We start from the raw sequence: 15,516 nt of genomic DNA, 5'->3' as shown, positions 1-15,516 counted from the left end.
TATCCTTCCTGAAATATGGGGGCCAGAACTATACACAATATTCCAAGTGTGGCCGCACCAGCGTTTTGTACAGTTGCAGCATGATATTGCGGTTCCGGAACTCAATCCCTCTATGAATGAAACCTAACACACCGTATGCCTTCTTCACAGCACTATCCACCTGGGTGGCAACTTTCAGGGATCTATGTACATGGACTCCAAGATCACTGCCTTCCTGTTATTCTTCCCAAAGCGAATCACCTCACATTTAGCTGCATTGAACTTCATTTGCCACCTCTCAGCCCAATTCTGCAGTTTATCCAAGTCCCCCTGCAACCTATAACATTCTTCCAAACTGTCCAGTACTCCCCCCACTTTAGTGTTTTCTGCAAATTTACTAATCCATCCACCTATGCCTGCATCTAAGTCATCTATAAAAATGACAAACCGCAATAGTCCCAAAACAGATCCTTGTGGCACACCACTAGTAACTGGACTCCAGTCTGAATATTTTCCATAAACCACCACTCCCTGCCTTCTTTCAGAAAGCCAGTTTCTAATCCAAACTGCTAAATCACCCTCAATCCCATGCCTCTGCATTTTCTCCAACAGCCTGCCATGTGGAACCTTTACTGAGGTCCATGTACACCATGTCAACTGCCCTACCTTCATCTCCATGCTTGGTCACCTTCTCAATAAACCCAATGAGGTTTTGTGAGACACGATCTGCCCTTGATGAAACCATGTTGATTATCTGAAATCAAATTGTTGCTTGCTAGATGATTATAAATCCTATCTCTAACATTCCTTTCCAAAAGCTTTCCAACAACAGATGTAAGGCTCACTGGTCTATAATTACCTGGGTCATCTCTGCTGCCCTTCTTGAACAAGGGCACAACATTTGCAATCCTCCACTCTGGTACTAAACCTGTAGACAATAACGACTCAAATATCACAGCCAAAGGCTCTTCTATCTCCTCACTCGCTTCCCAAAGAATCCTCTGATAAATCCCATTCGGCCCAGGGCATTTGTCTACTTTCACTCCTTCTAGAATTGATAACACCTGTGTGCAACTAACCTCGATCCTTTCGAGTCTAATATCTCGTACCTCATTCTTCTCCTCTACAATATTCTCTTTTTCCTGAGTGAAGACCGATGAGAGATATTCATTAACACCTCTCCAATCTCCACAGGGCCCAGACTCAACTTCCCACTTCTGTCTTTGACTGGCCCTATTCCTACCCTAATCATCCTCTTATTCCTCACATACCTATAGAAAGCTTTAGGCTTCTCCTGTATTCTATTTGTTAAAGACTGCTCATGTCCTCTCTTTGCTCTTAACTCTCTCTTTAGATCCTTCCTCGCTGATCTATAATTCTCCATCACCTCATCTGAACCATCTTGCCTCATCAACACATAAGCCGTCTCCTTCTTTGTAACAAGAGACGCAATTTCTATTGTAAACCACGCTTCCCTTACCCTATAACTTCCTCCCTGCCTGACAGGGACATACCTATCAAGGACACACAATATCTGTTCCTTAAACCAGCTCCACATTTCAATTGTCCCCATCCCCTGCATTTTGCTACCCTATTCTATGCATCCTAACTCTTGCCTAATTGCATTATAATTGCCCTTGCCCCATCGATAACTCTTGACCTGTGGCATGTTCCTATCCCTTTACATCGCTAAATGAAACCTAACTGAATTATGGTCACTCTCTCCAAAGTGCTTACCTTCCACTAAATCAAACATCTGGCCTGATTCATTTCCAAGCACCAGATCCAGTGTGACCTCCCCTCTTGTTGGCCCTTCGACATACTGTGTCAGAAAACCCTCTTGCACACACTGGACAAAAACTGATCCATACGATGTACTAGAGTGAAAGCATTTCCTGTCAATGTTGGGGGAGGTAAAGTCCCCCCTAATGACCATCCTGTTCCTTTCACTCCTACCCAGAATAATTTTTGCTAATCCTCTCTTCCACCTCCCTGGAACTCTGCGGAGGCCTATTAAAAAAAACTCCAAGCAGTGTAACGTCTCCTCTCCTGTTTCTAACCTCAGCCCACATTACCTCAGTAGACGAGTCCTCATCAAAAGTTCTGTCAGCCACCGTTATACTATCCTTGACTAACAAGGCCACACCTCTCCCTCTTTTACCGTCTTGGCTGTTCTTCATTAAAGATCAAAACCCTGGAACCTGCAACATCCATTCCTCACCCTGCTCTATCCATGTCTCCAAAATGGCCACAACATCCAAGTCCCAGGTACCTATCTGTGCTGCAAGCTCACCTACCTTATTGTGGATACTCTGGCATTGATGTAGACACACTTCAAACCACTTCGCTGTCTGCCAGCACATTCCTGTGACCCTGAAATCCTGTCCCTGTCCTTCCTGCTCTCATCCTCCTGTGCATTGCAGCTACACCCCTGGTTCCCATCCCCCTGCTGAGCTAGTTTAAACCCACCCGAATAGCACCAGCAAATTTCCCACCCTGGTTCAAGTGAAGACTGTCCTGTTTGTACAAGTCCCACTTTCCCCAATTATCCAAAAACCTGAAACCCTCCCTCCTGCACCATCCTTACAGCCACGTGTTCAGATAATATCTCTCCCTATTCCTTGCTCTGCTATCACGTGGCATGGGTAACAAACCAGAGATAACCACTCTGTTTGTTCTAGCCCTCAGCTTCCACCCTAGCTCCCTGAAATCCTGCCTTACATCCCTATCCCTCTTTCTACCTATGTCGTTGGTACCTACGTGGACCATGGTTTGGGGCAGGACACCCTCTCCCTTCAGGACCCCAAAGACATGATCCAAGACATCACGCACCCTGGCACCTGAGAGGCAACACACCAACCGCGAGTCTTGTTCGTTCCCAACAAACCTTCTATCTGACCCTCTAAGTATCGACTCCCCAATGACTAATACTCTCCTGCTTTCCCTCCTTTCCTTCTGGTGCAAGAGACCTGGGCCCCAGTGCATACCCCTAGTAGGACGTTTTCCCCCCTCAACAGTACCCTCTGACTTATACAGCAGGAAGAAAATAAAAATAAGTCGTCCCTCCTCTCCCAGGAACCTCTGCTCTCCAACTTCAAATGTAAAACCTCAACTCAGTGACTCCCCACTCCTGGGTTGCTGCTGCCGCTGAAAAATAGAAAACGTCACCTGTTTTTTTTGTGGTTAGCACTGCTGCCTCACAGCACCAGAGCCCCGGGTTCAATTCCCCTCCCACGTCTGCGCGGATATCCTCCCACAGTCCCAAGATGTGTGGGTTAGGGTGAATTGGCCACACTAAATTGCACCATTGTATTAGGTGACGGGGAATGGGGCTGGGTGTTTTGCTCTTCGACGGATCGGTGTGGACTTGTTGGGCCGAAGGGCCTGTTTCCACACTGTAGGGAATCTGATCTAAAGTTCTGGAATTTATATATTGATGAACTGAAACCTGCAACCCCTTCTAAAAAATGAAGGATTCAGCAGCGGTCCAGGTTTGTGCCAAACATTGCATCGGTTGCAAGACACTGTGATGTTTTGCTATTAATTCTGTGTCTTATGATCCTGCAGCACAGCCACCCGCAGAAGGAGCAGCGCTGCAGAAGCTAGTGCTTCCAAATACACCTGGGTGGGCGGGGTTTACCAGGAGGGGCGGGGTTTAGCCTGGGGGACGGGTTTTAGCGGGAGGGCGGTGCTCATGGGCGGGGCGTATCTCGTGAGGTTCGCGCGCTTGTAGGCGGGGCGAGGCTCAGCGGACGATGCGGCGCGTCCAGCGTGGACGCGCGCGGCTTTGTGGGCGGTTGCGCGTGAGAAAGGGGGGCGTGGTTTTGACTCGCGCGGGGTTCGCGGCGAAGGGGTGGGGTTTAGTGCAGGAGGGGAAAGAGTTTGGTTCCCAGAGGCGGGGCTTTGTCCCGAAGCGGCGGGGCTTATGACCTGCTTCAGGAAGGGGCGGGGTCTATGAGCTGCGTTCGGAAGGGGCGGCGTTGAGGGGTGACGTTGGCGTAGGAGGGGGCGGGACCGGGACCTGGGCCAGTGGGCGTGGCCATCCCGAAGCCGGAAGTGTGCCCGCGGCCTGTTTCCTCTGCTGGAGCCTCGCCTGCAGCAAGTAAGGTAAAGCTTTATCAATATTTCCTTTTACAGAGTTTGTATTTAATAACCAGTAATGGATACTCAATATCATCATAAAGTCCCAAAATGCAATTCATTTCAATCCATTGCAGATAAGCACTAAGAGTTAATTTTCTACAGGATTCAACAGTCTCAGCACTAAAATGGTCTCACAAGGGAACGGCTGTGAATGTTATCACTTGGTGTCCTGTTCACACAGATTCACTGATGCTGAGGCAAACGTTCTTCATTGCCTTACAGCATCCTGTTCTCACTTGGTGAGCCCAGGTGTCCCTATCTTTAAGTTCTCTCCTCTTTCTGAGCTTTCCTGCCTGTTTATTTTCTAGTGCAGTAAATGTATTCAATAATTCAGCATTACATTTTAGTCTGAATGTTTAAAGACAAGTTTTAATGCTATAGACTTCATCACCCAGATGCCCACACTCTCATTCCTCCCTTTGATTGCACCACGATCACTGAAAGAGAAGGCTAGTCCAAACGAATGCCCTTCAAGGTGGTCCAGCCATCAACATCCTGTAGAGCAGCACCACCATCTTCACAGCTCATCTGGTCATATTTATCATCACCATCGACACGTGTGGGTGAGCCATCAGATCGCGAAAGGAACATCTTCTGGGGCAAATCTATATCGCTAAGGGACCTCATAAGCCTAGCAATTAAATAGCTAACAATACCAATACCGACAAACAGACATAGCTAAACCGATAAGCCAATTGTACCATCGGCCCAATCTGCAGTTTCCCCAACTGGTCCCTTCAGTCATTCTGTCACGGAATACCTGGATCACTTCTTGTATCTTAGTTAATATTGCCAGTGAGATTGGGAATGCCCATAGTGCGTTTATCTTGGACAATGGTGCTGACCTCACCCTCCCAGGCGAGTATATAGTCTAAGGCACACCGATTCTGCACAGAGTAAAGACACAGGTCTGATAATCCCAGTCTACTCTGATTCAGAGCCTCTTTACTCTTATTTCCTCAAATGGTCAGGCCACAAAAGAGGGAATTGAGGTTCTGTTGACTTGTCACCCCTGCCGATCCTTCCAACCTCAGGGTACTCTGGATTCCCCAGCCTATCGGGTGTCCTGTATTGTCACCCAGTTCCGTGGGATCCTTTCAGTTGGAGCAAGGTTGGCTGAGGTTCCATCGACTTGTCCACTGGCCTGGACAAGGTACTGTTGTGGGAACAAGGACTCCGATAGTGACCTTATGAGGGACATCTTTGCCATCCAGGACAAGGAAATTGGTAGCTTTACCTTAGCTGAAGAAATAATAGTCTGGTTTGGTGTATATTAGGGAGAGTTTGTCAAAATAGGTTACCGAAATGTTACAGTAGGGGGTCTGGTCAGGTCTACAGTAGGGTCAACGTTTTGGAAGAGGAGTCGCTTTAGCACTGTACAAAATGGGCCAAGTGACTCGAGCACTCGCACGGTATGGGAGATAATGGTCCTCAGAATGCTGTTCCCATTGGGCTCTCCCTTAGCTCTATTGTTCATGGTCTTGGTGACAGTATCTGGTTCTGACAAGAGAAAAGGCCTATAAATGCACAAGGGAAGGGTTCCGTTCCAGGTCCATGTGCCACATAAGGCCTGCTGTACCCCAGGCAGTATTACACTGGCTGTTTGTATACACAGACCGGAGGTATTGGAAAGTGATATTTCTCTTCAAAGGATCGGCAGTAGGAAGTCTGACAAATAGAATGGAATCGGGGACTGATTGGTGCGGCTATTCAATTGACAACGGTGCAGTTGGACGCAAGCTGAGCGCCCAGCGACTGTGACCGTCGTAGGGGTGGGAAGTAAAACCTGGAAGGTTTCTCCGTTCATATTACATGCAAAGTGTGGTCCATTATCTGAGCGAATGCACGCAGGTATACTGAAGCGGGGAATTATTTCCTTAAACAAAATCTTCATCACAGTCTCAGCAGTAGTGTTAGGAGGAGGGTAGGCTTCAATCCACTTCAAAAAGATATCAACAATAAGCAAAACATATTTATAGCAACTCAACTCAACTCATTTCTCCAACTCAATGAAGTCCAGTTGAAGTGTCTCCAAGGGACCCGCCAGCAAGGGAGTTCTCGTAGAGAGCATGTTCTGCCCTGACTGGGAGCAGAAGAGTTTGACTGAAGTGTGTCGGTGTTAATGCCTTGATGTCTCATTTTGCTTCCACCTTCCCGGGGTCATTAACCATTTTGTGTCTGGTCCTTCCTCAAGAAGCTGCATTGTAGCTGAATTGACACTTTTTTATTGCTTCCCAAAATCAGACCTGCTCACTCTCAGCAGGATCCCAGTGTTGTGAAAGATATTAACTTTCAGGTGGAGGTATCCAAAATTCAGAGAGATGTCAGTCTTGATGTTTTTGCTTTTTCTGCCCCTGTAAGATCCTGAATCAGCACCTTTAGGGGAATTAGTTACAGCGGGCTGAGAACAGAGGGGAAGGGAGAGTGGGATGGTGCTTTCAACATTGTGGAACAGCAAAAGAATATTCCACAGAAAGTAGAATTGCTTGTTCTGAATTTCTACCCTACACTGATAGTGATGACTTTTGTAATCTCTTTTTGCAGAGTATATGAAAATCTGAAGACTGAAGTTTCAAAATCAACGGACGAAGGGCTTATTCCCGAAACATTGACTCTCCTGTTCCTCGGATGCTGCCTGACCTGCTGTGCTTTTCCAGCGCCACATTTTTTGACTGACTCTCCAGTGTCTGCAGTCCTCACTTTGATGTCAATGTCTGACAGTCTCTGAATCCATCGGGACCACAACGATTTTTGACTGTGATTTCTGTGAGAGGGATCTACACTTTTTGGTTCCTGTTTGAGGACGTTTTCAGCATCAGTGGGACTGGACGAGAGATCCCACTGTTGCAGCGAACTGTGTGTGGAGCCTGAAACAGTTATACAGCCTGGGAAGGGGACTTCACGGCAGGGAGGGGCTCTACACGTGTTTGTGTGCAGCTGAAGCTGTGGCCATGGAGAAACCTGAGGAATCCCGCCCTGTGGAGGAACCGTGGAAGTGTGGTGACTGTGGGAAAGGCTACCATTTCCCGTCTGCCCTGGAGACTCATCGGCGCAGTCACACGGGGGAGAGGCCATTCCCCTGCACCGACTGCGGGAAGGCCTTCAGACATTCCTCTCACCTGTTGGCCCACCAGCAGGACCACACGGGGGAAAGGCCCTTCAGCTGCCCAGAGTGCGGGAAGGCCTTTACCCAGGCCTCCACACTGCAGAGTCACCGGCGTATCCACACAGGGGAGAGGCCCTTCAGATGCCCAGAGTGTGGGAAGGCCTTTACCCAGGTCTCCACCCTACTGAGGCACCAGCGTGTCCACACGGGGGAAAGGCCCTTCAGCTGTCCTGAGTGCGGGAAGGCCTTCAGCGATTCCTCCACCCTGCAGAGTCACCAGCGTGTCCACAATGGGGAGAGGCCGTTCACCTGCTCTCAGTGCGGAAAGGGCTTCACCTGCTCCTCCAACCTGCGGAGCCACCAGCGTATCCACACGGGGGAGAGGCCCTTCAGCTGTCCTGAATGCAGGAAGGCCTTCAGTAATTCCTCTGCCCTGTTGAGGCACCAACATGTCCACACGGGGGAGAGGCCATTCACCTGCTCTCTGTGCGGGAAGGGCTTCACCTGCTCCTCCACCCTGCAGAGTCACCAGCGTATCCACACAGAGGAGAGACCCTTCAGCTGCTCTCAGTGCGGGAAGGCCTTTACCCACGTCTCCTCCCTGCTGACCCACCAGCGTATCCACACGGGGGAGAGGCCGTTCACCTGCTCTCAGTGTGGGAAGGCCTTCACCTGCTCCTTCAACCTGCAGACCCACCAGCGGGTCCACACGGGGGAGAGGCCCTTTAGCTGCCCAGAGTGTGGGAAGGCCTTTACCCAGGTTTCCACCCTGCTGAGGCACCAACGTGTCCACACGGGGGAGAGGCCCTTCAGCTGCCCCGAGTGCGGGAAGGCCTTCAGCAATTCCTCCACCCTGCTGACCCACCAGCGGGTCCACACGGGGGAGAGGCCATTCACCTGCTCTCAGTGCAGGAAGGGCTTCAGGTATACCTCCCACCTGCTGACCCACCGGCGGGTCCACACGGGAGAGAGGCCCTTCAGCTGCCCCGAGTGTGGGAAGGCTTTCAGCACATCTTCCACCCTGCTGAGGCACCAGCGGATCCACACGGGGGAGAGGCCGTTCACCTGCTCTCAGTGCGGGAAGGGCTTCACCTACTCCTGCAACCTGTGGAAGCACCAGCGAGTTCACGTGCCATCGCAGGGGGATTTAAGGAGTGACGGCCGAGTGCCATTATCGATTGGACTATCAACCCGGTTCCGGGGTCTGCCGGGTTCAAATCCTGCCACGACAGATGGCAGAATCGGTATTCGGTCAGAAATGTGGAGTTCGGAATCTAACAATGAGACCGTTTCAGGGAGGGGGTGGTGCGGGGGAGAAAGCCCCCATCTGATTCACTCTCTCCCTTGTTAGGGAAGGGAACCACCATTGGGGGAAAGGATTCACTCAATCGTTCCAGCTGCATCCTTTACCCGGACTGGTCTACACGTGACTCCAGACCCACAGCAGTCTGGTTGACTCTACACTGACCCTTCCTGGCAAATGAGCAGGGAGCCACTTACTTGGAGACAGGGTATGGGTTAAAATTGCTGAGTGAGGCAATACTTCCTCCGGGTTACGGCTGTAACAAGGATCCAATTACAAAGGGACAACTTGGTGCTGACCAATAGTAAAGACAGTGAGGGGGACGTGGGACAGGGGAGGTGTGGTGTGTGCACTTTGACCTTGAGCTGTTCAAAAAGCAACTTCTTTTTATCTGCCTTTTGGTGGGGGAATCTGAAGCTGTAACAAAGTTGGGTTGCAATAAAGGTTACCTGAACTTACTGCCGGGCTCAGACTCTCATTGAAAGCTTTGAGCTCCAAGAGGTTTTTGTTTTAAAGCTGCTCATTTCTTTCAGCCTCCTGCACTAAGTTTAGAACATGGAACATAGAACAGTACAGTGCAGAACAGGCCTTTCAGCCCTCGATGTTGCGCTGACCTGTGAACTATTCTCAGCTTGTCCCCCTACACTATCCCACAATCAACCATGTGCTTATCTAAGGATTGTTTACATCTCCCTAATGTGGCTGAGTTGACTACCTTAGCAGGGAGGGCATTCCATGCCCTTACCACTCTCTGCATAAAGAACTTGCCTCTGACATCTGTCTTAAATCTATCACCCCTCAATTTGTAGTTATGCCCCCTCGTACAAGCTGACGTCACCATCCTAGGAAAGAGTCTTTCACTGTCTACCCTATCTATATCTTATATGTCTCTATCAAATCCCCCCTTATCCGCCTTCTTTCCAATGAGAACAGACCCTCTCTCAGCCTTTCCTCATAAGACCCTCCCTCCAGACCAGGCAACAACCTGGTAAATCTCCTCTGCACCGTTTCCAATGCTTCCCACATCCTTCCTGAAATATGGGGGCCAGAACTATACAGGATATTCCAAATGTGGCCGCACCCGTGTTTTGTTTTGTTGCAGTGTGATATTGCGGTTCCAGAACTCAATCCCTCTACGAATGAAACCTAACACACCGTATGCCTTCTTCACAGCACTATTTACCTGAGTGGCAACTTTCAGGGATCTGTGCACATGGACTCCAAGATCACTGCCTTCCTGTTATTCTTCCCAAAGTGAATCACCTCACATTTAGCTGCATTGAACTCCATTTGCCACCTCTCTGTCCAATTCTGCTAATCCATCCACCTATGCCTGTATCTAAGTCATTTATAAAAATGACAAACCGCAGTAGTCCCAAAACAGATCCTTGTGGCACACCACTAGTAACCAGACACCAGCCTGAATATTTTCCATAAACCACCACTCGCTCCTCTTAGTTCAAGTATCTGTAATAAGATTAACATTAGAACAACAGCAGGATTCAAAAACCCAACTGGACAGGGTCCACTCCTTTTCATGAGATTCCAGGATTCTCTCCTCCTCTTTCCCCACTTTTGATTGGTGCGGTCAATCAATTCTCAATGGTGCAGTTGGACCCAAGCTGAGCGCCCAGTGACTGTGACCGCCGTAGGGGTGGGAAGTAAAACCTGGAAGGGGCCATCCCAACGAGGTTGGAGACCTTTGCCAGTCCAGTTCTTGACGAGCACCAATGAACCAGGGTCTACCCGTGACGAGGCTGAAAGGGAGGGAACATCGCTGTAGGCCGCAAGCTCCTGGGAGTGAAAGGCACACATAACATTGGTTAAAGCAAGAACATAACCAATCATTGCTTCGGTCATGTGGTGGACGTGGACTGAGAAGGGAGCCGAATCGTTCCAAGGGGTACGGAGGGGGTGACCAGAGAGACTCTCAGCTGGAGACAGTCGTGTCTTGCCCACAGACATGGATCACATCTGGAATAAGGCCACAGGGATTAGCATAACCAGGAGAGGCCAGACTCTGCCACTTATTTGGCAAGTTTAGTCTTGAGTCTGGTTAAAACATTCAACAAGGCCGGCCGCCTGCGGATGATAAGCACCGTGCAGTTGCCGACAAATACAAAGCTGGGAACAGAGTTCTCCGTTAATATTACCTACAAAGTGTGGTCCATTGTCTGAGCTAATGCACGCAGGTATACTGAAGGGGGGGAATTATTTCCTTAAACAAAATCTTCACCACAGTCTCAGCAGTAGCGTTAGGAGGAGGGTAGGCTTCAATCCACTTCGAAAAGACATCAGCAATAAGCAAAACATATTGATAGCAACTCAACTCATTTCTCCAACTCAATGAAGTCCAGTTGAAGTGTCTCCAAGGGACCCTCCAGCAAGGGAGTTCTCGTAGAGATACTTGAACTAAGAGGTGGGGGATCGCCTACCCACTGACCTGTTTGATCACGTACAACATCCTGATCGGGAAAGCCACTGACTGAGTATCGATGCGATCTGGAACGATCTGAGATTATCCTGGTGTCATCTGGTGCACCAGACCAGACGCTTTCAACGTGGAGTCGCTTGAGTGATGGAGTGAGCTGCCAGAGGAAGTGGTGGGTGCTGGTACGATGACAAGTTAAAAGGCTCCTGGACGGGCATCTGAATATGAAGGGTTCAGATGGGTCAGGGCCAAGTGATGGCAAATGTGACTGGAGTCATAGAGATGTACAGCACAGAAACAGACCCTTCGGTCCAACTCCGTCCTTGCTGACAAGATAGCCAACCCAATTTAGTCCCAGCTGTCAGCACCCGACCCATATAGGGGGCAAGTGATGGCAAATCTGACTAGATTAATTTAGGATATCTGGGCAGATTGGGCCAAAGGTTCTGTTTCTGCGCTGTGTGACTCTAATTGTCTTCAGCGAAAGCAGAAATGTGGTTGTGAAGGCTGGACTTTCAGAGCATGTTTTGCCCTGACTGGAAGCAGAAGAGTTTGTCTGAAGTGTGTCGGTGTTAATGCCTTGATGTTTCATTTTGCTCCCACCTTCTCGGGGTCATTAACCATTTTGTGTCTGGTCCTTCCTCAAGAAACTGCATTGCAGGTTCGCCCTGAATTGACACTTTATTTTTGCTTCCCAAAATCAGACCTGCTCACTCTCAGCAGGATCCCAGTGTTGTGAAAGATATTAACTTTCAGGTGGAGGTATCCAAAATTCAGAGAGATGTCAGTCTTGATGTTTTTGCTTTTCAGCATCTTCAGGAGAGTTAGTTAGAGCGGAGTGAGAACAGAGGGGAAGGGACAGTGGGATGGTGCTTTTAATTTTGTGGAACAGCAAAAGAAAAGAATATTCCACAGAAAGTAGAATTGCTTGTTCTGAATTTCTACCCTGCACGGATAGTGATGACTTTTGTAATCTGTTTTTAACAGTGTATTTGAAGATCTGAAGACGGAAGCTTCAAAATCAACAGATGAAGGCCTTACGCCCGAAACATTGACTCTCATTTGATTGGGATGCTGCCTGACCGGCTGTGCTTTTCCAGTACCACACATTTTGACACTGACTCTCCAGCGTCTGCAGACCTCACTTCAACGTCAATGTCTGACAGTCGCTCAATCCATCGGGACCGGAAACAATTTTCAACTGAGTCTGAGAGAAGGAGCAAAGTGTTTTGGTTCCTGTTTGAGGATGTTTTCAGCATCAGTGGGACTGGATGAGAGACCCCACTGTTGCAGCGCACTGAGTGTGGAGCCTGAAACAGTTATACAGCCTGGGAAGGGGAATTCAGGGTGGGGAGGGGCTCCTCACGCGTTTGTGTGTGGCTGAAGCTCCGGCCATGGAGTAACCCGAGGAATCCCACACCATGGAGAAATGGTGGAAGTGTGGCGACTGCAGGAAAAGCTTCCGTGTCCCCTCTGTCCTGGAGACTCATCGGCGCAGCCACACCAGGGAGCGCCCGTTCCCCTGTCCCGTCTGCGGGAAGGGCTTCAGCACTTCCTCCACCCTGCTAACCCACCAGCGGATCCACACTGGGGAGACACCCTTCAGCTGGCCAGTGTGCAGGAAGGCCTTCAGTGATTCCTCCATCCTGCTGAGGCACCAGTGGGTCCACACGGGGGAAGAGGCCCTTCAGCTGCCCCAAGTGCAGGTAGAGATTTACCCAGGCCTCCAACCTGCTGACTCACCAGCAGATCCACACAGGAGAGAGGCCCTTCAGCTGCCCAGAGTGCGGAAAGGCTTTCACCAGCTCTACCAACCTCCGGAGGCACCAGGGAGTTCATGTACCATCGCAGGTGGATTGAAGGCGCGATGGCTGAGTGCCATTATCGACTGGACTATCAACCCAGTTCCAGGGGCTCCCGGGTTTGAATCCCACTGCAGCAGATGGTGCGATACAGGGTATGGGTTGAAATTGCCGAGTGAGGCAATACTTCCTCCAGGTTAAGGCTGTACCAAGGATCCAATTACAAAGGGACAACTTGGTGGTGACCAATAGTATAGAAGTGAGGTGGGTTGGGGGGGGGGGGGGGGGGGGGGGTGCTTTGATCTTGAGCTGTTTAAAAAGCAGCTACTTTCTCTCTGCCTTTTTGCTGAGGAGGATTGAACTTGCCAACGTGAACCACACTTTGCAGAGAGAGGAAATTTCTCCGGATGGAAGAGGTTGATGGAAGTCAACAATTGTCAGATTATTTCATGAAAATAACAGCTGGTATGGGGATCCCAGAAGAGGGGCGTCTGTAATGACACACTGAAACAAACCCTTCAGTCCAGGCCAAACAGATATCCTAAATTAATCAAGTGACCCATTTGCCAACATTTGGCCCATATCCCTCTGAATGCTTCCTATTCATGTCCCCATCCAGATTCATTTTTTTCTTCGGACAATACTTGGGTGAGAGCCAAGATATGCAATACCTCAATGTATAATAATGAAGCAGCTCATTTATTCTGAAACTATTTCAATTAGTTGGTCAATTGCCAAATAATAGCTGCATAACTGTTGTCAATATTGATACCCAGGAAAGCTATTTTGTTTAATATATTTCCTTTGTAAAGATCTTATCCAAATTATAAAATGATTGTATTTTCATACAAAATAAAATTTGCAGGGTTTTATTAAATGGTTGAACGTAACTTTGCACTTAATTGCTCTGTTTGGGATTAAACATTGTGATTTAGCTAAAAGTGATCTTTCATAATATATGGTGAGTCTATTAACAAATGAATGTTGCCATTTGCTCTCAAGTTAGCTCAGATTCAATTTGAAATTCTTGAATGAGTTGAATAAGGGGTAAAAAGCAAATATTTATTGCACTTTTCTGAAATTCTCTGCACTGCCATTGTAGTTGGTAAAACAAAATATGTATCTCTCTTCATAACTTTGATATCACCACAAATCCTAGGAACCCCATCCAGGACAAACATATAAATAGAAAGTAGGAGACCAGGTTCGCATCACTTGGAGGTCACCACTGATGATGTTACCTAGCCAGGTAATCAAATGTCTGGATATCAAACCTACAGCTCAGCGAGCAAACCTGCACCCTAAACATTCTACTTTGCTGAAAGACTGCACAATCTGCAGGCACTGGATTAGTGGTGCTGGAAGAGCACCAACTCTCTGTGTAAAGAACTTTCCATGTAGATCTCCCTCAAACCTTTCCCCTCTCACTTTGAACTCGTAACCCTGAGTAATTAAGTCTTCTCCTCTGGGAAAATAATTCTCCCTATCCACCCGTTTACACCTCTCATGGTTTTTCGGCCTCAATCAGGAACCCCCCACCCCGCCTCGACCTCCTTATTTCCAGTGAAAATAATCCTAATCTACTCAACCTCTCCTCATAGCTAGCGCTCTCCATAACAGGCAACATCCTGGTGAACCCCCTCTGCACTCTCTCCAAACGTATCCACATCCTTTTGGAAATCTGGTGACCGGAATTGTACGCAGTATTCCAAATGCGCCAAACCAAAATCTTATATAACTTTAACACGACCTGCCAGCTCTTTTCCTCAATCCGTCCGATGATGGAACATGTGTTGTATGCTGCCTTGACCACTCTACTAACACGCATTTGCCACCTTCAGAGAACAATAGACCTGAACACCCAGCTCTCTCTGTACATCAATTTCCCCCAGGACCTTTCCATTTACTGTATAGCTCGCTCTTGAATTGCATCTTCCAAAATGCATCACCTCACATTTGTCTGGGTTGAACTCCATCTGTCATTTCTCTTCCCAACTCTCCGATCTATATTCTGCTGAAGCGTCTGACAGTCCCCTTCACTATCTGACTTTCCATCAATCTGAATGTCATCTGCAAACTTGCTAATGAGGCACTCGATACCTTCACCTTTCAACCTCCTGTGCTCCAGTGAAAAAAGTCCCAGCCTACCCACCAATAGGGTCAAATTCTGTCTTGGTCCCAATGTCGAGTCAGCCTGACATTTTTTACAGAAAAGCTATGCATTTAAATTACGTTCTTGAGAAAGTTACTGAAAACAGGTTCTGGGATTAACATACCAAAGAACAGAACTCCATTCTAAAAGATGGAAGATTTAATCTAAATTGTTTAATGTATCACATCTCCATGAACTGGACTCCGTTGGCTATAAATAGTCTAATCATGACCTTATTCTCCACAACCACCTGAAGCAGCAGCAGCACTTCAGAGCGCCAGAGATCCGGGTTCAATTCCCACCTCGGGCAACTGTCAGTGTGGAGTTTGCACATTCTCCCCGTGTCTGCGTGGGTTTCCTCCCACAGTCCAAAGATGTGCAGGTTAGGTGAAGTGGCCACGCTAATTTGCCTGAAGTGTTAGGTGAAGGGGTAAATGTTGGGGAATGGGTCTGGGTGGGTAGCTCTTCGAAGGGTCAGTTTGGACTGAAGGGCCTGTTTCCACACTGTAAGTAATAAAATCTAAAATAAATCTAATCACTCCGAAAGCTAGGGCTTCCAAACAAACCATGTAATGGCAGCAGCGGGAGGTGTGGATTATA

The 15,516-nt window shown here is 48.4% G+C and overlaps 2 protein-coding genes across 2 annotated transcripts in view; one reads left to right on the top strand and one right to left on the bottom strand.

The window, feature by feature from the left end:
* LOC140460757 (uncharacterized) overlaps positions 1 to 15,516 on the bottom strand; it is a 216,668-nt gene that overhangs the window by 90,662 nt on the left and 110,490 nt on the right. The window lies entirely within an intron of this gene.
* Positions 1 to 15,516, top strand: part of LOC140460736 (uncharacterized) — a 247,628-nt gene that overhangs the window by 154,355 nt on the left and 77,757 nt on the right. Inside the window, exons 1-2 of the mRNA XM_072555365.1 lie at positions 4,340 to 4,361; positions 6,667 to 8,989. Coding sequence (XP_072411466.1) covers positions 7,074 to 8,579 — 1,506 coding nt within the window. The 5' untranslated portion in view covers positions 4,340 to 4,361; positions 6,667 to 7,073 and the 3' untranslated portion in view covers positions 8,580 to 8,989. Of the gene's footprint in view, positions 4,362 to 6,666 lie in introns of the transcript that reaches the window.

The sequence above is a fragment of the Chiloscyllium punctatum genome, chromosome 36 (assembly GCF_047496795.1).
Source record: "Chiloscyllium punctatum isolate Juve2018m chromosome 36, sChiPun1.3, whole genome shotgun sequence".
Classification (NCBI taxonomy): Eukaryota; Metazoa; Chordata; class Chondrichthyes; order Orectolobiformes; family Hemiscylliidae; genus Chiloscyllium; species Chiloscyllium punctatum.
This window is presented reverse-complemented; position numbering and strand designations above follow the sequence as displayed.